At 41.7% G+C, this 24332-nt stretch overlaps 1 protein-coding gene across 1 annotated transcript in view; it reads left to right on the top strand.

Annotated features, from left to right (window-relative positions):
* PSMD14 (proteasome 26S subunit, non-ATPase 14) overlaps window positions 1-24332 on the top strand; it is a 78572-nt gene that overhangs the window by 45462 nt on the left and 8778 nt on the right. The window contains exon 7 of the mRNA XM_077272841.1: window positions 20893-21000. Coding sequence (XP_077128956.1) covers window positions 20893-21000 — 108 coding nt within the window. The remainder of the gene's footprint in view (window positions 1-20892; window positions 21001-24332) is intronic.

The following is a 24332-nucleotide window of genomic DNA, read 5'->3' as shown; positions in this document are numbered from 1 at the left end:
TAAGAACTGTTTGGCTGCCCATAGACCATTGTACAGTCCCCGTCATTGAAGAGATGAACCTCAGTCCTATTGTGTAAGTGATATCACATCAGAACGCTAACATTGATTGCCCCTGGAATTTATTTTTATATACCTAGAAGTAATTTGTATGCTCACAGTGTAAGCCCAGATTTACAGGGCTGAATTTACCCGTGGAGTCATCCTCTGTTTAAATATCAATGAAGAACTGAGCATAATGTCTGGATAGATATGTAACAGATGGATATGATATAAATGGAATGGATAAGGGATGGATGCATATGGGAAGGATGTGTGGCTATGGAATGGATCCATTTGAGATGGTATGGGGGTGGTTGGGTGGATTGATGGCTAAAGGATAGATGGATATGTGCTGGATGGATTGATGAATGTGTAATGTAGGGATGGCTTGGAGATAGAAGGGATGAATGTGGGATGGAGGAACGGTTAGGAGATGTATGAATGTCTGATAGAAGGTCGACTAGAAGATGGATGTGGGATGGAATGACGACTAGGAGATGGATGGATGTGGAATCGAGGGATGTCTAGGAGACGGACGTATGTAGGGATGTCTAGGAGATGGATGGCTGTGGGATTAATGGATGGATGTGGGATGGAGAGACTGCTAGTAGACGGATGGATATGGGATAGAGGGACGGCTAGGAGATGGATGAATGTGGGATGGAGGGACGGCTAGGAGATGGATATGGGATGGAAGGACGGCTAGGAGATGGATATGGGATGGAGGGAACGGCTAGGATATGGATGAATGTGGGATGGAGGGACGGATAGGAGATGGATATGGGATGGAGGGACGGCTAGGAGATGGATATGGGATGGAGGGACGGCTAGGAGATGGATATGGGATGGAGGGACGGCTAGGAGATGGATGAATGTGGGATGGAGGGATGGCTAGGAGATGGATATGGGATGGAGGGACGGCTAGGAGATGGATATGGGATGGAAGGACAGCTAGGAGATGGATGTGGGATGGAAGGAAGCATTAGGTGGATGGATGTGAGATGGAAGGACGATTAGGAAGTGGATGATGTGAGATGGAAGGACAATTAGGAGGTGGATGGATGTGAGATGGAAGGACGATTAGTAGGTGGATGGACGCGAGATGGAGGGACAGCTAGGATGTTGATGAATGTGGGATTGAGGGATGGCTAGAAGACGGATGGATGTGTGATGGAGGGACGGCTAGGAGATGGATGTGGGATGGAGGGACGGCTAGGAGATGGATGTGGTATGGAGGGACGGCTAGGAGATGGATGTGGGATGTGGGATGTGGGATGGAAGGACGGCTAGGAAATGGATGTGGGATGGAGGGACGGCTGGGAGATGGATGAATGTGGGATGGAGGGACGGCTAGGAGGTGAATGGTTGTGAGATGGGAGGAAGATTAGGAGGTGGATGGATGTGAGATAAAGGGAAGACTAGGAGGTGGATGGATGTTGGATGGAAGGGTGGCTAAGAATTGAATGTCTCTGAGCCGTCCTTCCATCCCATATCCAGATGGATGTATGATGGAGGAACGGCTCAGGGACAGACGGACATAGGGACTGCTAGTAGAAGCATCGATGTGGGATGAAGGGACTGCTAGGAAATTGATTGATTTAGGAGAGTGAATGGATAAGATATCAATAAGAGATGGCTATATAGACATGGTATAGATGGATGGGTATAGTATAGATATACCGTAATTCATGTATATGATGTGATCTAGTTGGATGGACAGCCATGAGATGGATATTATATGGATGGAGTAGATAACTGATGTATAAGTGGGTTGATGGTGAGATAAGGTGCTGTTACTAACACCCTAGTCTTTCAGAAAGGAGCTAGTGATAAGTACCGGGTTCTGTCTGATATCTGGGAGACACATTGGGTCACACCTTAGGCAGCCTAGATCAGTCTGTATTGATCCTGCAATACAAAGGGCTGGTAAATAGCATTCGATTAGACAGACAGATAAGAAGGTAGATCTTAATTATATACTGATGTTTAGTTATTTTAGATTTTTTTTATAACCTTTCTTGAACTGAAATTGTTACTGAAGTTTACATAAATGTGTTCCATGAAATAATTTTGCAGCTTTTAACTTTTGCACCCCATGTTTCAGCTTTTTCACTGCAGCCTTGAATGGGTTAACCCTGGCTGCCACTTATAGGTATTTCCAAGTTGTGTAGTAAATAGAGCTGTAGTGATGAATCCTCCAAGGAAACGGTGAGAAAATGCACATACTCCAAGGAATCTGTTTTCTGCAGCCAAAATTGACTCGGTATAAATAATTTGAAGGCGTCTTAACTTCGAGCACACAATCACATCATTTCACTGATATTCCTTTGGCGTGAGCCCGTTTCAGTTGTTTGTGCTTTTCAGCGAAAATGGCATAAAAAGTCCTGATTTCCCTGAATTTTTTATGCCGAGGGGCTTACAGCCGACGGGAGATGATGTTTATCACTCGTGGCCGCCTGACAGAGCACGGCAGCAGAAGTAACGTACCCAGAGCTGCGCTCGCAGGGTCACATGTCCACCATAAATGTTTAACGATCCTGCAGGTTTCGCAAGCAGCTGATGGCTGATCTGTTGCAGGTGATAAAAGATGTTTAGATGGGACATTAGTTGGTGTTTTTTTTTTTTTTCTTCATATTCCACACCTGGCAGATCAACAATGCTTGTGTGATCACAGAATACATTACAATAACAACATGGTCGACTTAAAATCACACCGGAGCGCGCAGGTTCCCGAAAGTGGTGAGTCAAACGCGGCTCTGATATCCCTGCGAAAAGCAAGCGGCGGGCATACGTCTGGCGTACGTAATATCCTGATTTATGAAGTCTCCTAGGCTTTGCTGGTACTGTTAAACGTCGCTTAAAATTTGCATTAAAAAACCCGCAACATGTGAACATATCCAATACTAAGTACAAAACGGAGTAGCAACAAGCCACGATAAATGAATAAACATTGTGTATATATAGTCAGTGAGACAGGACTTATCTACTCCCCTTTGAAAAAGCAAGTATGCGAAACACGCGTCAGTGGACTGCCAGGAAGGGCTGCAGCGGTCTGGACCTACCATGGGTAAGCCTCTGGATGGGTGCTGTGTTTTGTTGTGGCACACGGATATATTTTATTGATTTTTGCCCTGATCTTTACTTAGCATTGTCCATGTGCATTAATGATATCCACTCGCCCAGCTTTCCCCAGTCAAATCATTTCTTGACCCTACACCTACCCCCTGCCTACCTTCATGTCTCCTCCAGTTGCACATACTATTTCTATACGGATTTTGTCTAACCTGTTTTTACTGTGATTTCTCAATAAAATGTACATGTTTGTTTATTTTTTATGGCTTGTTGCTACTCCGTTTAGTTTTGGATATTGTATTTGTAGTACACCACTGTGTTTATATTCTTGATTATATTTGGGGAGAGTCTGATACGAATATGCCCTTAGCCCCGTTACTTAATTTGTGGTTTTTTTATTACCTTTTTAACATGTGAACATAGCCACAGCTGCCACTTATCTTGTTTTCTTCTAACATCTGCGGTCTCTCTGTTGAGTCATCAAATCCAGTACGCAGTTCCCCAAAATCTGCAGGTTCATGAAACTTTTCTCTAATGTGCATGCCCTCCTTGTTAGTCCCCCAGAATCGTTCATGCCAAACCTCCAAGTCAATCTTTTCAGAAATCACATCGGAAGCTTCCACCATTACTGAAACTCAAGCTGATGTTCATGGCTGTAAATTAGAATTAAGCACCAGTAAAGGTCAGTCCTTACAGCCAAGGACTTGTGGGCTCGTGTAGCGCTTAACCGAATTCCCAGTAAGCCGGGCTGACCGCTGTACAATGCCGCGGACCAGCGCTGCTTCTTATCAACGCAAGAAGTGTTAATTTGTCCTCCAGACAACAGATCACGCTGCCTCCTATGGAAGCCTGGCAGGTGTGCCGTGCGCTCTTCTCACCATATTGTGTCCTGTGTACTGGTGTTATTGGGGTTTTCGCATACCGATACTTTTGGTTTATCGTCGTAGCATTTGTGTCACATGTTTTTAGTCTGGTGAGAAGTGATAAATTACTTCCCATTATTTGCTGCCGCTGTTCTTCTGTAGCCTGATGACTTGACTCTATTACTACTAAGCTGGTGTTATGTGTCTGGGTGCCGGGGAACTGTTTTGCTGCCCGCGATGTGCTTTTTTTTTTTTTAGTTTCTCAGCTTTATTTAATGTTCTCTTTTTTTCCATCTTTTTCTGCAGATTGTCCAATTGTATTTTGAAGGCCTTAGCTTAAAATTTGTATAACACTGTGCAGTATTCTGGAGATCGCTTGAATTTGTTTTTGTTAATGTGTTACTGTGGTCTTGACCTTCCACGAAGGCTACCTACAGGCAAATCTGCTCCCTAATTGGGCTACCTTCTTACACGAGAACCCAAAAAAGTTTGAGTTCCAACTCAAAGTGTACAAAGTTACACCGGCTATTGCTCCATAGATAGGAGAGGTGTGGGGGTGACGTAGATGAAACCATGATGATATTTTGATTTCTTAGGGACCAAATCCATTCAGGTAGATACCCTACCATTTAAAGGGAACCTGTCTCCAGTTTTGTCATTTGTCAACTAAAATTATCAAGTTATTCAGCGCCTGCCTGTTCTGCATTCCATAAATAGTTAGAATAACCCCCTGACTCCCCCAAAAACTTTTCAAGTTCTCCCACGTTGTTTGTTAATCTTTTTGGTCCGGTGGACGTTTATTCTGTGCTCGCTATCCCTCCTCCCGGCTGCTGCTCGCGGTCCTCCTGTCTTGATTGATGTGGAAGATTCCTCCTACGTCATCCACATTGCCTGGTGAAATCTTGCGCCTGCACATTGTCTTGCCACTACTGCGGGCACACACACACTTAGTGCAGCGCTGGGGTCCGGGGTTCAAATCCCACCAAGGACAACATCTGCAAGGAGTTTGTATGTTCTCCCCGTGTTTGCGTGGGTTTCCTCCGGGTTCTCCGGTTTCCTCCCACATTCCAAAGACATACTGATAGGGATTCTAGATTGTGAGCCCCATCGGGTACAGCGATGATAATGTGTGCAAACTGTAAAGCGCTGCGGAATATGTTAGCGCTATATAAAAATAAAGATTATTATTATTATTACTTATGTTTACGGCTCTGCCCGCAGTCGGGCAAAGAGTACTGAGCAGACAGGATTTCTCTGCGCAGGCGCAAGACTTCACCGGACAATGTGGATGACACGGGGGAGGCGTTCTCCACGTCAATCAAGGCCGGAGGACCTCGAGCAGAGGAGCGATGGAGAGCACAGAATAGACACCCGCCAGGCCAACAGGATTAACATCTCCTGCACTCATCTGATATGCGGATGGGCACACAGTGCTGCACTCAGAGCCACTCATGTTTGCAATTTTCGGATGTGACTAGTCCTAAACTTTTATTACGGCCATGTGAACTTTAACTGTTGGCTGAATAATCGTTTGGCCGACAACTATTTCTTCTGCATCTCAAACATATGAAGAAAGGAAGAAGTCCCTTCCAGACACCTCTAGTGATGGCTAATTGGGCATCTTATATGCCCAACCCTTCTGTCCTCCTTCGGGAGATCGTTTGCCCAGAGCGTGTGCTGCCCGAACTTAATCCAAGGCTGTTCACACACAATGTCCATGCAGGAGCTATCTTTATTCACTATGCAAATGTGGGTGTTCGGTGCACTCTTCAGTGTGGCTGAAAGCTGAGTGCACTGTTCCACTCCTTCCAGTTATCATGCCTTACTCTCTATTATTTGTCAGCGCTCACTTGCCCTGAGCGGTGCTTGTGTGTTCCAGATCTGCTACTGCACGGACACTGTGTGCACACTCCCAATTCCGTAAGTGCTTGCTCTGGGCAAGCGAGCGCTGTTGAGCATAAGTGGAACGGTGCACACAGCGCTCCGCCATGCCCAAGGTTGCGCCCGAACACCCACATTTGCATAATAGAAGCTGGGTTTTATAGGGGACACATCTCTTTTCTGTCTGTGTAATAAAATTTCTTTAAAATTAAGGAAATATTGAAGATTATAGATCGCCATTTAGGCTTTTTATGATATTTACAGGAACATGTGTTCTCCGTGCCTCCAAAATAAATTCAATGCAGATGATAAAATCAATTGTTACAAATGTATTTGCGGTATTTATTTTTAATGCCTGTAAAATTTGGAGATCATTTAGCTTTTGCAGATTTTCTGGCACAGTTACCTTTTTTTTTTTTTAATTGTAAATATTGAATTACTAATCTGTGGGTCAGTCACTTCCCATCTCGGTATAGGATAAATATGGATTTGAGTTCCTTTACTTCTTTTTTTCATTTTATTTTCCAAGGCATAATGATTTCACCAAGAGAAGGCAGATGTACAAAAAAGATGTAGCTTCTATTTTCCTATTGACAGCTTCCAAATATTTAGTATTTAATTCCAAGAGTTGCAATTAGTACAGCAAACCATGGTACTCCAAGCACTCATCCCACAAGCTAATTATGTTAGCGAGGTCAGAGAAAATACATATTTTCCGGAAAAATAAAAGGGCTGTATTAGTGAGCGTGTCTCCCATCTTGGCTGTTAGATCACAGTATGTTGATCTGGAGTATAATGTGTACAATTCACAAATTTGTCTGATAACAGGGAGAAGAAAAAAAAAATATATAAAATTGGTGCGCGCGATTGTGTTTATTTTACTAACCAGTATATTCACAGCAATCACTTCCAAATATCTCCGCAGTAAAGATGTGTTAATTACAAAACAGACAAGGTCTTCTATTATATTAAATCTACTAACAAGAAGACAGCAGGAATCACACATTTAAATAGCATCATCAACCCTTCTTTTAGTGCAGTGTTTTGATCCGCGAGTTACGCGTAGACCAAAGGTGCTATTAAAGACTGCACGTAGAAAGCAGGCAGCGTTCCGCGAGCAAAATGCATTCAACAAGCAAACAGACCTTTAGCCGCTACTTTAACAAGACATTAGAATTATAAGCCATCATATATACTGCCGATTCATGCGGCGTTAATAACCGGAGGTTTCCCCAAGCTAGGCCGGGCGCTAATGGCTTTGTTAGAAATTGTCTTTTCCAACAATGACCCCAAGAAGTCTCAAGGCGCATTGATAAATGAATGGAGGAGAGAAATCTGGGGAGGGCTCGTAAGTGGGAAGTTACCTTGGTTCTTTGAAGGGAGGTAGCTCCTCCGCTTCTGGAAGGTTGAACAAACTACCGTTGATCCCGTTATTTAGTTAATGTATAAGGTTTTATTTTTCTTTAAATATATCTTGAAGAATAAAAAAAATTCACATCCTTTTTCCTACGCGCGTGAATGCACACTGTGGAAATTTTCTGCATGAATTTGTGTAATAAAGGACCAACATACCAAGACTTTAAAAATCCCGTCAACACGTAGGGTACAAGTTCTTCTGTGGTTCAGATTTTAAAATCCCATAGAATGTCCATTCTTGGCGCAGATTTTGTCATCTGTGTAGGATGAAACTCAGGAAATTCCACAACAAAACCAGCATGTCACACGTGAAGATTTCCACAGCCAAATGCTCAGCAAATCTGCAACATGTCGGTGCATTTTGCTGCAGAAATGCTGAGGACACGATGCAGAAATTCCACATTAAATTCGTTACGTGAGCAGGTTACCTAAGAGCTTGTCTACAAATGGATTTCCTGCCTGGATTTGGTAAAATCCACAGCAGTTCACTGTAGCGGCAAAGCGAATGGGCGCTCAAAAATCTCATCCACTCGCTGCAGATAATTTTCCATGCTAAAACTGATTTGCCTTCCGTAATAATCTGCAGCACGTCAGATTTTTTTTTTTTTCGCAAACTTTGTAGATTTCGCCTTTTGCGGTACCTAGGATGAAATCTGCCGTGTTTTTGTTTTGCTCCAATTGTGGACATATCTTACAGGTGGAGAAGTATAAAGTAACGTTTGTTGTTGTTTTTTGAGGCTAGTTTACTTTTTAAATTCCATGTCAGAATGGCAGTATAATTCTTCATAAAAAGTTTTTATTCTCAGTCTCTACCCACTTAGCCTGATTGACAGCTCCTCAGCGTCCCTCCTCCCTGCTGATATCTCACACTATTCTGTGCAAGCTGCAGCTATCAACCAGGCTTAATGAGCGGAGACTGAATATACTTGGACTACTGAGATTTCAAACAATAGCGGGACTCGTAAAATGTTCATCTTAATGTCATGATTATACCACCATTCTGACAAGGATCTTCAAAGTAAATGTACCAGTCTAATCAGGTCTAAGACATCTATTTAATAATATATGGAGTTGGTATTGTGAAATGTTGTGAGAGATCCATTATAAATAAGGATTCTATGAGTCCAGCTATAGATTTTTTTTTATTTTTTTTTTCCCTTTTACAACCCCTGGCAAAAATTATGGAATCACCGGCCTTGGAGGATGTTCATTCAGTTGTTTAATTTTGTAGTAAAAAAGCAGATCACAGACATGGCACAAAACTAAAGTCATTTCAAATGGCAACTTTCTGGCTTTAAGAAACACTTTAAAAAAATGAAGAACAAAAAATGTGGTAGTCAGTAATGGTTCCTTTTTTTAACCAAGCATAGGGGAAAAATTATGGAATCATTCAATTCTGTTGAAAAAATGATGGAATCATCCTGTACATTTTCATTCCCAAAACTAACACCTGCATCAAATTAGATCTGCTTGTAAGTCTGCATCTAAAAAGGAGTGATCACTAGGGTTGAGCGACCTTTAGTTTTTGAGGGTCGAGTCGGGTTTTGTGAAACCCGACTGTCTTAAAAGTCGAGTGAAATTGGCCGCCAACCGTGAAAAGTCGGGTTTCGGCCGAAACACGAAACCCAATGAAGAAATATTTCTTTCTCTCTCTCTCTCTCTCTCTCTCTCTCTCTCTCTCTCTCTCTCTCTCTCTCTCTCTCTCTCTCTCTCTCTCTCTCTCTCTCTCTCTCTCTCTCTCTCTCTCTCTCTCCCTCTCTCCCTCCCTCTCCCCTCCGTCCCAGCACAGAAAATTTTGTATTGCAAATCGCTACTGCGCACAAGCGATAACATGACGATAGGCGTTCACTCCCCTAAGACCTATGTCATCACTCTGCCCACGCTCATTCATTGGCTGAAAAAATGGCGCGAAACGCGACTTTGGCGCCAAGATCGCGTACCGCATGGCCGAGCCCACACAGGGATCGGGCCGGGTTTCATGAGACGCCGACTTTGCCAAAAGTCGGCGACTTATGAAAATGAACGACCCGTTTTGCTCAACCCTAGTGATCACACCTTGGACAGCTGTTGCACCAAGTGGACTGACATGAATCATGGCTCCAACACAAGAGATGTCAATTGAAACAAAGGAGAGGATTATCAAACTCTTAAGAGGGTAAATCATCGCGCAGTGTTCCAAAAGATGTTGGTTGTTCAGTTAGCTGTGTCTAAAATCTGGACCAAATACAAACAACATGGGAAGGTTGTTAAAGGCAAACATACTGATAAACCAAGGAAGACATCAAAGCGTCAAGACCGGAAGCTTAAAGCAATATGTCTCCAAACCAGAAAATGCACAACAAAACAAATGAGAAACGAATTGGTGGAAACTGGAGTCAATGTCTGTGACCGAACCGTAAGAAACCGCCTAAAGGAAATGGGATTTACCTACAGAAAAGCTCTTCGAAAGCCATCATTAACACCTAAACAGAAAAAAAACAACGGGCTAAGGAAAAGCAATCGTGGACTGTGGATGACTGGATGAAAGTCATATTCAGTGATGAATCGCAAATCTGCATTGGGCAAGGTGATGATGCTGGAACTTTTGTTTGGTGCCGCTCCAATGAGATTTATAAAGATGACTGCCTGAAGAGAACATGCAAATTTCCACAATCATTGATGATATGGGGCTGGATGTCAGGTAAAGGCACTGGGGAGATGGCTGTCATTACATCTTCAATAAATGCACAAGTTTATCTTGATATTTTGGACACGTTTCTTATCCCATCAATTGAAAGGATGTTTGGGGATGATGAAATCATTTTTCCTGATGATGATAATGTATCCTGCCATAGAGCAAAAACTGTGCAAACATTCCTTGAAAAAGACACATAAGGTCAATGCCATGGCTTGCAAATAGTCCGGATCTCAATCCAATGGAAAATTTTTGGAGGAAGTTGAAGAAAATGGTCCATGACAAGGCTCCAACCTGCAAAGCTGATCCTCTAAAAGCCAGAAGTGGTGCAACAAAATACTAGTGATGTGTTGGAGTGTTTTTTGTTTTTTTTTGTTCGTTTGTTTGTTTTTCATTATTCCATAATGGTTTCCTCAGAATTGAGTGATTCCATAATTTTTCCCCTATGGTTGGTCAAAAAGCAACCATTACTGACTACCACATTTTTTGTTCTTGATTTCTTTTAGTGTTTATTAAAGCCAGAAAGTTGCCATTTGAAATGACTTTAATTTTGTGCCATGTCTGTGATCTGCTTTTTTTTTCTACAAAATTAAACAACTGAATGAACATCCTCCAAGGCCGGTGATTCCATAATTTTTGCCAGGGATTGTAATAGAGCAGTATATATACATTGAAACCCTCGCAAAAAAAAGAAGAAAGTTCTAACTGCAACAAAAAAAAAAAAATCTTTTTAATTCTTTAACATCACTTACTTGCATTTATATTTTTATACTTTTTTGTTAACAGGATTGTGATGTTTTAATATCTGAGTAAAGAGCAATCCTATTTAGGCTTTGAGTGTATTTATAACAGGAGTTTAATTCTCCCCCCTAGAATTATAAGACACGAAAACAACATTTGTGCATGTGAGGGCTCCTCGAGCGGCTCCTGCAAATGCCCAATGGGGCATTTTCCTCGTAGTTTAATTAACACCTTATTTTGCCCACAACTCATTAAAGCTCTGGACATGAATGAGTAGATTTATTTTTGCTGTTCTGCTGTAAAAAAATAAATAAATAACCAGGCTTCTCACTGTGCACAGAAAGCAATTATATCCTTACAGAAGTGTACACGTGCCATATCTGCGCGTGCCTGTATACATTCATATGTCTGCAGAACAGAAATAATTCACGCACCATTTTTGTTTCTAATTTTACATTGTTTAGTGGACTCGCTCTTTTAAGATTGTTGCTATAGTGATTATAATGATGCCATATTTATTTGAACTTTCCCCAAAAAATGCTGTTTGCAAAAAACAATCTGCTTGTAGATATGCAAATAATGAACAGATACATATGGAAATATTGATGGATTCATGCAAATACCAAAGTAGGTATGACTGTCTGCATTGTGTTTTTTCTAGGGCAGAATTATCGCTTGGCATATACCTAAGTGATTGAATCAGTCTTTTTTTATTTTTCTGATAAAGGGGGAAAACATATATATATATATATATATATATATATATATATATATATATATATATATACATATACATATACATATACATATACATATACATATACATATACATATACATACACACACACACACACACACACACACACACACACACACACACACACACACACACACACACACACAGTCGAGTATAAGCCGACCCCCCCTAACTTTGCCACAAAAAACTGGGAACACTTAATGACTCGAGTATAAGCCTAGGGTGGAAAATGTAGCAGCTACCGGTAAATTTCAAAAATAAAAATAGATACCAATAAAAGTAAAATTAATTGAGACATCAGTAGGTTAAGTGTTTTTGAATATCCATATTGAATCAGGAGCCCCATATAATGCTCCATACAGTTCATAATGGGCCCCATAAGATGCTAAATACAAAATACGCCCCATATAATGCTCCATACAGTTTATGATGAGGCCCCATAAGATGCTCCATATTAAAATATGCCCCATATAATGCTGCACAAAGGTTAATAATGGCTCCATAAGATGCTCCATACAGACATTTGCCCCATATAATGCTGTACAAATGACGACTATGGCCCCATAAGATGCTCCATAGAGATGTTTGCCCCATATGCTGTTGCTGCGATTAAAAAAAAAAATGGCATACTCTCCTCTCGTCGCTCAGGCCTCCGCACTTGCAATATTCACCTCTCCTCGTTCCACCATAATCACCTCTCCTTGTTCCACCGCTGGGCTCAGTCTTCAGCGTCCTCTGCACTGACGTTCAGGCAGAGGGCGCACTAACCACGTCATCGCGCCCTCTGACCTGAACGTCACAGCAGAGGACACGGAAGATGGAGCGGCGTGCTGTGGTGCAACGAGGACAGGTGAATATCGTGCAATGCTGCTCACCCTCCACATTATACTCATCTGCTCCGACGCAGTCCCTGTTAGCTTCCCTGATGGACTCTCCGGGCGCTGACAGCTTCTTCCAGCGTTGAGCGGTTACCGGTACCGCTCATTACAGTAATGAATATGCGTCTCCACCTCTATGGCCGTAGAGTTGCGTCCATATTCATTACTGTAATGAGCGGTACCATGTGACCGCTCAACGCTGGAAGAAGCTGTCAGCGCCTGGAGAACCAGGGACCGTGCCAGGAGCAGGTGAGTATGTCACAGCCGCCGCTCCCCCTCCCCGCCGACCCCCCCTGGGACAATGACTTGAGTATAAGCCGAGAGGGGCACTTTCAGCCTAAAAAAAAAAGGGCTGAAAAACTCTGCTTGTACTCGAGCATATACTGTATGTGTGTGTGTATGTGTATATATGTATATATATATGTATATATATATATATATATATGTATGTATATATATATATGTATGTATATATATATATATATATATATATATATATATATATATATATATATATATATACACATACATATATATGCATATATATACGCATACACACACTGTGTATATATGTATGTATGCATGTACATTTTTGTATACAGCTGGTGAAATAAGTATTGCATATGTCACCAATTTTCTAAGTATGGTAAATGTTTCTAAAGGTGCTATTGACATGAAATTCTCACTAGATGTCAGTAAAAATCCATACAGGAAAAGAAATCAAACCACGGATGTCCATAAATAATAAGAGTATTACCATCTCCAGGATCCTATCTTAATATGTAGACGGTGTAATAATATTAGCAATTACCTCCAATTAGCAATGTATAGTTTTTCTGGTTCGCTGTATCTTTCCTCATGTGCAGGAATTACAGGACCTTTGGTATCCATGGTTACATCCACTGATAAAGTGACAACTAGTTGTTATTGGTCGTAATTATGGATACCTAGGGTCCTGCAATGCCTGCACATGAGGAAAGAGACATAGCAAATCAGAAAAACTATACTATATTTCTAAGATGCATGCAGGCCTTACATCGCCAAGCATTGGGTGGGAGAGGGGTCATAAAAGACCCTTGACGTGTAATGTGGGGTACAATGTTTTTTGTTCATTTAGTGGATTGTTCTTGCACTTTTTGTATGGTTGAAATGTACAGATGCGGTGTTGGGTTTGCCAAGGGGGGATACAGTAGAGTTGAGCAAAAAGGTTAGCACAGTCTTGGTTCAGTAGCCATGTTGGTAGTCAGTGGCCACCTGGACACTGCGGACCTCCTACTCCCTGTGGCATCCCCAGCACCCCTCCTTATTAGTAACCTCATTACTGATGTGGCCCGGGATCTTTTTGCTCTAGTATACAGTATAGGGTCCATTCAGGAGACCTAACAAGCGCCCGGCGATCAGATTGGCATATAATATATAGCTAGGCATATGGCTTATCTATATACTAGCCCATTATAATGTTAGAGTAGAGTTACATTATTTAAAATTAGTAATGTATTAATTATTGCAGAAGACTTTAATGTCCAGATGTTTATAGAAAGTTCTGCCTGTTATTTCTCCCCAGCGCTATTTCTGTACAGAGTTGGGCTCTGTGTCATAGATGGTGACATATGGGACTAATATCATGAGCTCGGTCTAAATTTAAATTGTGCACCCGAGATCTGATGCTGTGCAGTCTGTTAAGTTTTCTTCATGTTTTTGTCGCTGGATCTTAAAGCTTAGCGACAGCAATACCGTGTATTGTAGAAAGAGCGAAGACTTGTTCTTCGTCCGCAGTGACTCTTTATAAAGTGCAGCCTTTGCATCGATCTGGACTTTGCAACTTGTGGTTCTCCAGATGTTCTAAAACCAGAACTCCTAGCATCACCTTTAGGGTATGTGCACACGTTGCGGATTCCCCGCCGATTTAGTGCAGTTTTTGTGCGGATTTCACCTGCGGATTCCTATTATGAAGCAGGTGTAAAACGCTGCAGAATCCGCACAAAGAATTGACATGCTGCAGAAAATAAACCGCAGCGTTTCTGCGCTGAATTTTCCGCTGCATGTGCACAGCGGATTTGGTTTTCCATAGGTTTACATTGTACTGTACAACGCGAGGAAAACTGCTGCGAATCCGCAGGGCCAAATCTGCAACGTGTGCACAGACCCTTAGATTGTTCAGGTGTTGGGACTTTAGGTACTTACATACATGCTAGGCCTTATACTAGACTGCTACTTCCTGTTATTTATAGAAGACTCTTCAGCTGTCTCATTATCCTCACAAACAAGTAAATTAAGGAGATAAAATAGCGCAAATAGGGTCTTATCCTTCGGATTAATCGTAGTTTTTAACAAGGAGGTGCTCACCTGATGGCATAAAGCAAAAGCATGTGTGTATCGGCTGCTGCAGATCCACGGGCCGCCCACGCGACCTTCTCAGAGAGGTTTGTAAAGGATAATTTGTGGATTAAATTCCGCACTGCCACAATGATTTATGTCTTTGTGGTAATTTTCCTGATGAAGGGGTCAGATAGACCTTGAAACGCGTTGAATAAACCACCAGAATTCTTCAATATATCTGAATTTGTATCATTTGTGGCAGCGCAGATTTAATCCACAAATTATCCTTTACAAACGTATCCTCAGACAGGAGTACAATGACAGGGGACACCTATTTACACAGCAGATAACACAAGATCCACCATTTAGGGTACCGTCACACAGTACCATTTTGATCGCTACGACGGTACGATTCGTGACGTTCTAGCGATATCGTTACGATATCGCAGTGTCTGACACGCAGCAGCGATCAGGGACCCTGCTGAGAATCGTACGTCGTAGCAGATCGTATGGAACTTTCTTTCGTCGCTTGATCACCCGCTGACATCGCTGGATCGTTGTGTGTGACAGCGATCCAGCGATGTGTTCGCTTGTAACCAGGGTAAACATCGGGTAACTAAGCGCAGGGCCGCGCTTAGTAACCCGATGTTTACCGTGGTTACCAGCGTAAACGTAAAAAAAACAAACAGTACATACTTACATTCCGGTGTCTGTCCCCGGCGTCTCAGCTTCTCTCCACTGTGTGAGCGTCTGCCTGACGTCTGACGTCACCGCTGTGCTTTCCGGCTATGGCGCTTACACAGTGGAGAGAAGCAGAACGCCGGGGACAGACACCGGAATGTGAGTATGTACTGTTTGTTTTTTTTACGTTTACGCTGGTAACCAGGGTAAACATCGGGTTACTAAGCGCGGCCCTGCACTTAGTTACCCGATGTTTACCCTGGTTACCGGGGACTTCGGCATCGCTCCAGCGCCGTGATTGCAACGTGTGACCGCAGTCTACGACGCTGGAGCGATAATCATACGATCGCTGCGAAGTCACAGATCGTGCCGTCGTAGCGATTAAAATGGTACTGTGTGACGGTACACAGATGATCTCCTGTTTCTCCTCCTGTACAATGACTGATAACTCCTCTATATACAGTAGATAACACAGGATCCACCATTCACAATAGGTGATATCACAGCTCACCTCCTCCTCCTGTACAATGACTGATAACTCCTCTATATACAGTAGATAACACAGGATCCACCATTCACAATAGGTGACGTCACAGCTCACCTCCTCCTCCTGTACAATGACTGATAACACCTCTATATACAGTAGATAACACAGGATCCACCATTCACAATAGGTGACGTCACAGCTCATCTCCTCCTCCTGTACAATGACTGATAACACCTCTATATACAGTAGATAACACAGGATCCACCATCCACAATAGGTGATATCACAGCTCACTTCCTCCTCCTCCTGTACAATGACTGATAACTCCTCTATATACAGTAGATAACACAGGATCCACCATTCACAATAGGTGACGTCACAGCTCACCTCCTCCTCCTGTACAATGACTGATAACACCTCTATATACAGTAGATAACACAGGATCCACCATTCACAATAGGTGACGTCACAGCTCATCTCCTCCTCCTGTACAATGACTGATAACACCTCTATATACAGTAGATAACACAGGATCCACCATCCACAATAGGTGATATCACAGCTCACTTCCTCCTCCTCCTGTACAATGACTGATAACTCCTCTATATACAGTAGATAACACAGGATCCACCATTCACTATAGGTGATGTCACAGCTCACCTCCTCCTCCTGTACAATGACTGATAACATCTCTATATACAGTAGATAACACAGGATCCACCATTGGCAAAAGGTGAAATCACAGCTCACCTGCCCAACCTCCCTTCTCAATGATTTTTCCTCTTATAGGAGCATGCTTAGATTAGAAGCTCCGAAGATTTCTATACAAACATATGATGTCAGTGAGTTCGTTTCTGCTTATGTCCATGTCACCATCAAGTAGAAAGCTTAAAGGGATTGTCCAGGATTGAGATGAAGGTCTGCAGCCAGTCTGAGGTTGAATAGCCATCTTGCCTCTTCTCAGTCTTTCTGTCCTTGTAATGGAAATCTGATGTCCGAGGACAATCTCCCCGGAGAGCTTGTGCTTATACATAGCAGCCAAACAGGGCTGGCAGATCTAAGGTCCCCCCTATAAGTTATTGCCCACCCTACTGGCGATATCCATGGTACATTTTACGCTCTTTCATTACATTATAATGACTTCAGTGAAGTCATTGAAAAGAAAATTCTGAATTGTTCCCCCGCTTTAATGGTGCTTTTCCAAGCAGATAAACCAGGAGCACGTCCAAAAGTTGTACATAAGGTTTTCAAATCTGTGGGAGACCAATCATGTGCACAAAGATGACAAGAAATTGGAATCCAGGATCCGAAGAATCACAGACTGCTTTGGCACGGGCAGGGTTGTTCTGCATCTTCGTACTATGCTAGAATTTCATTGTGAAAATCCGAGGAGATTTACCACCACGCTTACTGTTAGAGCCGGTGTGGTGATATTGTTTATACCTCTGGATGCAGTCACCCTAAAAAAGCAAATGTTCCCATAGAGCCACGAGAGCTACCCTGGATCGGTATTCATTGAGCCCCATTGACTTTTATATGGGTTTTTGATCCTTTTGACAGCTAGATTAGCGTTGTCACGAGTGCTATTCTTGCTGTTCAAAAAAAAACAAAAAACCATGAAACCCCGTAATACTTGTCAATACGCCATTTTCCGGCAACCGTAAGGGAACATATTTTACAACGCCATCGTTGTCCTCAGGGCTGTGGAGTCGTAGCCCGTTTTGGTAGTCTGAGTCGGTGTCATGGAAATTGAGGAGTCGGAGGTTTGGCTTACCGACTCCACAGCCCTGGTTGTCCTGTGCTGCCCAAGACTGGGGTCATTAGGCAAATAAGCTGGGCCTGAATCGGAGAAACCTCTGATCCCGAATGTTGAACCCTTCAGTCACCATTTTGAAGAGCAAGCGGAGAGGACTTCCGACTTCATTCAACTATGGGTATCTATAGCGGGAAACCAGGGCTGTTGGTACACTAACGATGCCCATGTCATTCCACGGGAACTTAAAATGTTAGATTGGTAGGGGGTGTCAGGTGTCGCACCCCCGCCACCTAGGGATAGGCCATCAGTGTCAAAATTCTGTAGAGTGTTGGTCTAGCAGTCGTATTGACAGACTCCTAATGTAGTGGCATACCGAAGAATGGAAATATATATACTAAGTGTAAAACTTCAATCCTTGTAATGAGATTAAAAATGTAATAAAAAAAAATAGTAAAAAAAAAAAGCATTTTCTTGTACAAACGTTACAGAAAAAAAAACTACTCTTGTTAGGTATCAACACTACTGTAATATCTCAAAATAAATCATTTAACAGGTTACTCAGTGTGAAACAAACTGCTTAAAAATAGATAAAATGCAGATTTTCTTTTTTTGTTTAAGAAGTTTTTTATTGAAGGATGCAATATTCATGTTCACAAATTATGCAATACAGTGATCCATGTATTAGTGTACAAATCTAGGCCTTATGGGCATCATATAATTGAAACATGTATAATTACATTCAGAGTCCATGAGATCAGTAAACTCAACAGTATCACACATTCAAAAAGGAAAAGACCTTCATTTTTAACTTATTTTGTTTCTTTTTTAAACAGCAAAATAAAGATTATAAAACGAACAATAACTTTTCATTATTGAAACCATATCAACCTACTGGTAACAGTTATTTAGTGTATTGTCACTTCCGTCACACCCTATCGTGTCCATTAGATCGAATCGGGGGATCTCCTGCCACCATCCTAGTGATATACCATGGGGACTGTTCAAAACAAGCTATAAGATGAGTTCTCATCTCTTCAGAGAACATATCGATGAAACTCTCCCAAGTATCAAAAAAACGGGGCACCATGCGATCTTCCCCCAACTGTGCCTCTATCCATTCCATACGGAACACATGTTTTAATTTATTTAAAAACATTATCAGCGTTGGAGGTTCCGCTGTGATCCATTGTTGTAATATACATTTTTTCCCTACCATGGACACTATACACGTCAGACGTTTGGCCCCTCTTGTAATTCTTGATACCTCCTCAGGCCATATTCCCAATATCGCCCACTCTGCCGTGGAGGGTATATAATTCAAGAGGTGGTCTAGACAAAATCTTTTTACCTCCCTCCAAAACCCCATAATTGCCGGGCAATCCCAAAATTGGTCAGATTTTCTTTTTAATATATATTTGAACTGCAATAAAATAAGCATTTACGGTATATCTATTCTACCAAACAAAGCTGAAAAAAAATCTCTGCTTCAGTGCCGTTGCTCCAGTGGTCGTCGCCCGTCCTACAACGACATATCTCTGCAGCCAATCCCTGAAATGATAGAAGTGAATAGGTCATTGCCTTCCGCATTGTCAGTTTGTTTAAGCTGTGCCCATGTAGAGTAGGTTGGAGATATATCTGTATTTGACAAGGGGGCGTGGCCTCACTAGATGGGGCGTGGCCTCACTAGATCGGAGCTTGGATTCTGGCAAAAAGAAAGTCAGCTAATCAGTGGTGTAAACTTTTGACTAGACATTCTAAAGATTTGCCACATTTATCAGAATAGTGTGAACAACGTTGATAAATCTGGGGCACTTTAAGACTGTCTCGTCAAAGTTTGCACTAAGAATTTGTGTTAAATATTTGCTGCAAACATTTCTGCTGCAAAAACATGTCTCTTGGCAGGAAAAACGCAGAGTAAAATATGACTGTTTTTGCATAGTTTACTTGCAATTTTCCCATTCATTAGAATGGGTGAAAAACTTTTCAAAAACAGTAAAAATCTGCATGGAAAAAATAAGCAACGTGAGCATACGACTTAATGAAGCTCATGCACTTTGCTGGGACTGGGAAATGCTTCAGTTTTTGTAGCAAAACTGTGCAAGAAAAATGCATCAAATGCGTAACGTGTGCACATACACATATGTTATGCTCATACAAAGCGTTTCTGCTGAATCTTTTTCTGCAGCCAAAACCTGCTCTCTTGGCAGTAAAAACGCTGCATTCAAGTCTTCCATTTTCCCCCAGTTTTTCCATTGGTTTTTATGTCTCTTCTCGCCTCGTTTTTTGGGTGCTGACTACGTTTGCTTTGTCTACAGTACATATTTAATAATGTTAGCTTTATTGACTAAATATGCCGAAAAACAGTAGGTGCATTTATTTCAGGTTTTGGTTTTTTTTAATATACTTTCCCATTGCTGTCCATGGGTAAAAAAAAAAAACACAGAAAGAACTGACACGCTGCTGATTTAAAAAAAAATAAAATAAGCTGCCATTCTAAGATTGTCTGTAAAAAAAAAAAAAAAAAAAAAAGTGTTGGATGAGATTTCTGAAATCTGATCGCGTTCGCTGGTACTGTAAAAAACAGCTTTTAGTTTACATAAAAAAGCAGTAAGAAAAAAAAAAAAAACGCATGTGAACGTAGCCTTAGATGGTATTAATAAAATACTTTCTGTTCTGGGATTGATTTTTGACCTTCTTGGTTATATTTGTAGGACTTTGTACTTTAGAAGGCGAGATTGTCCGTCCTGTAAGGGCTGCATTGGTATTTAGGGAAAACGGCCAACAACAAAAAATAAAAACCAGATTGTCAGCAGATAGACATGATTGGCCAGAATTTCTGAAAGCCATCTGATTTGGAGAATTGTTCCTCGCTGGCTATAATCTTGTTGTCATGTCACATATCTTCCTTCTGTAATTGATGTGACAGGACTGGGCCCGGTCCCGCTCCCCGAGCTTGTGCTCACTTTCTCGTGGAGCCTCTCGCTGACATTGAAGATAAGACGGCACTCGACCATAATCCATAATTCCACCGAAAAAAATCCGTTTTTCTATACTTATTTCTGTATATGGATTTAAAAAATACCATTATTTGTGAGGTTTTTTTTTTCCTTCATTTTTTTTTTCTTCCAGAACGAGAGAAGTGTCCTGATGGTTCACACAGCGGGGGGCGGTTTTTATTAATATTATAATTAAATGTGTTGGGAGCGGCGCCAAGATTTATGCAAGCGGATCGTGCCGTGACCACTGTTGTTCAGTTCTAGAGTCCAAGCAGGAATTGACGTGACAGTTTTTTGTGTTTTTCTGTGTTTTTTTTTTTTTTTTTTTACAGGTTGTTATTGACGCCTTCAGATTAATCAATGCCAACATGATGGTTTTGGGACACGAACCAAGGCAAACCACTTCCAACCTTGGGCACTTGAACAAGCCGTCGATACAGGTAGGTCAACGAGAACAAAGGAGCGGTACATTAGGCACACCGCTGACACAAATACTGTATGTATTCACACATCAGAGATCACTGTTGTCAACGTTTGCATGAAAATATATAAAAAATGACTATTATTAGTCAACTTGTTGCAGTACAATAGAGATGTGGGCTATGGATTGGCACCAAAAAAACAAATTTAATAGCATATAATGTCTGCCTAAAACAGAAAAGTATACAAATTGCAATATTAAACAAATTAAATTGATTATTCATGACTTGTATATTGATGACTTGTGCTTAGAAGTTGACGTGAATGTAAGCGAAGGTGCAGTACCAGAGCGTAGCCACTACACAGTATATGGCGCTGTGGTGCATCGGCTTCATACGGCGTTTACATCCGGCTGCAGACTGCTAATTGGTTGGGGTGGCGGATCCCAACCGATCTGATAATGATGGCCGAATAAATCGGACCACAATGCTCAGATTGGCCAACGACTCTGCCGACTCAAGCGTTTCAGCTGCATAGAAATATATGAGGCTGTCACGCTTAGGTTGGGAGAGCCAACGGCCAGTCCGATCTCCGTCCAATTTATACGGCAGTCAATTTAAAAGTCCTGGAAAATCCCTATGATTTAGAAGACTGGCCCACATGGACATTTATCATCTATCCACAGGATAGTTTAGCACTCCTAGCGAGGGAGTAGCAGCGGATAGGAGGGGATGTCTAAAGCCCCCCAGTACACATTAGATGAATGTGAGTCAAGTGATGGGTCAGCCAACAGCTCTCCCATTTCCACCATACTCGGCGATGCTCGGCAGAGCGTTCCTGTGTCCTCAATGAGAGCCGCTGACAGACAACGTAAGGATCTGCCACCGATATTCAGAAGACTGGATCCTACTGTTCCGTCAGAGGAGAGTCGGGAGGCCCCATACTCAAGTCAGTGTCGCCTGCTATCGGCGGGTTCAGCTGAGATTAGTCTAATGGGTATGGAAGCCTTGGGCTGCGTTCACACGTGACGGCAGTGTTGCATTTTTTATTTTTATTTTTTTTTTACCTGATCATAAAAAAAAAAAAAACTGCAATGTTTTTGCTGCATTTTTTGTGTGAAATCGTGGCAAAAATTATGCATTTCTTAACACAATTAGCCAGACCAAGCGTTCTCCTACATCTATACCAGGTGTGAAGGCAGACACTCCAGCCCACCTCTTCCTGTCATGTTTAGAGACCGGGCAGTATGTTATTGTATGGCTCTGATGCATCAACATTGGTGTTCTGCACACGAGTCTTGATGAAGGGTGCGGTAGAGTAAGACGCCCCTAATTCATTAGAAGTATTCCAATGTCCAAGATCCTAACCCAATATTTAGTAGGTGTGATAGTAATATTAGCAAATGCCTCCAATTAGAAATGTAGTATAGTTCTTCTGATTTACTATGTTGCTTACATCATGTGCTGGGCATTACAGTAGCTTAGGTATCCATGGTTACGACCACTAAGAACTAACTGTCACTATGAGTGGTCGCAACCATAGATACCTAAACTACCGCAGTGCCCAACATGGGGTAAGCGACATAGCAAATCAGAAGAACTATTCTACATTTCTAATTGGAAATATTTGCTAATGTTCTTATTGCACCTACTACATGTTGGGATAGGATCTTGGAGATGGGAATGCACCTCTCTATTATTTTAGCTCCTCTTCCAGCTGACATGTCACTTTTGTAGTGCACGTTTTGATGAACCCCTAGGCCCGAATACTGTAGGCACCTTTTTCTCAAGGCTCTGTAAATTGTGAGTAAAGGTAACAAACTATTTGCTGTTTATTGTACCCCTACATCGGGCACAGCGACACCCCACCTCTATTTTATCAATTGTTAACTCGCTGCATTCCGTAATTGGTTACTTTACATACTGAAGATGACATTAGTTCCACACCTTCCATTCCACCACCTACCGTAAGTGCCGCTTAAAGTTTATTCAATTGGTAAATGATAAATAATTTTATAGCTGTAAAACAAAAATCCTTTTCTTGTGGCATTTACATTTTGCAATTGACGCAATTCCGAACTTCTGAGCTAGAGCTCCTGGGGTGCACATTGCCGAATTCATACTTCCCAGGTGGCATGCAGGGGTAACCATGAGATTTTCTATTTATTGCGAAAAATCACAGCTCTGCCCTATATTTATCGCATGTATATAGCTATTATATATTAGTTTAATGCCTCATTTGTTAGAAATGTGGTCTTCAGGAGTACACCAGTCCCCGGCCCCCTGCCTGCTGTAGAGGCGCGCCCCTGATTGACAGTTCTGGCCAGCAGCATGGGTACGCCATCGGCCCTCAATCATGCGCTCTCCTGTGCTGCGAGCAAGATCTGTCCAACTTTAGAGCAGCGCTTACAATCTCTATATCACAGAGCTGTCCTCGTCTAGTACACCTGCCACCTCTTATAGGCTGCTGAAGAGGCCGGTAACCTAGGCAACAAGCAGTACACAACGTAACTAAAAATCCATCCTTGTGAACGGAGATAGATTTTATTTATTTTTTATTTTTTACAAAGTAAATTGCAAAGTTCTGAATTTTTTTTTTTTTTTTCAATTGTATCTATTTATCATGATGACAATAACCCTTTAATCAGCCGTCAATACCTCATAGCTGCTGAGTTAAGGCACAGCCATAGAAAAAGGGTTAAGCACTTTCGGAAGAAAGTATCTAATCAAACACATAATTAACTGCTATCCTTTTACATTGTCATAATTGCTTATCTCTAGAATATTCCGTAGTGTATAAAAATAAGTTCCCACATTACATCACAGTATTTTTTTATTATTATTTTTATTTTATTTTGGACATTTTCAGTATTGCAGAAAATAAAATCAGGTAATCCTTTTCCTCAGTGGCTTAATAAGACCTCCTCGCTGGAGCTGAAATCCTATACCTGTGTTGTTGTAGATGGAGCCCATCGTCGGGGGATTTGTGGCTTTCATGCTATTGTTGAGGTCTGGCGATATCCCATTTATTTTTGGAAGTTTGGAGTCCTTGTATTTTTTTTTTTTTTTTTTTAATATATATTTTTTTTCTTTCGTTTTTTAGGATTTTTTTTCTGCAATTTTCTTTCTTGCCATCACGTAGGTGAAATGATTAGAATGAAGTGCCGTAGTGGGGTTCCCTTCCCTGCGCTGGTTTCTATAAATATAGTGTTTTTCTGCTTCGTCCTAATAAGAACAGATTGTCTTTACGTTTCTAAGTCAGGCCGGACAAGTCCATACTTGCTGCTTTCCAGAGAATACAATACACCGGACCCTTTAGCCACAGATAATGACCTTCAGCGTAAACATTTCGC

This window comes from Ranitomeya variabilis, chromosome 7 (genome assembly GCF_051348905.1).
Source record: "Ranitomeya variabilis isolate aRanVar5 chromosome 7, aRanVar5.hap1, whole genome shotgun sequence".
NCBI classification, from domain to species: domain Eukaryota; kingdom Metazoa; phylum Chordata; class Amphibia; order Anura; family Dendrobatidae; genus Ranitomeya; species Ranitomeya variabilis.
This window is presented reverse-complemented; position numbering and strand designations above follow the sequence as displayed.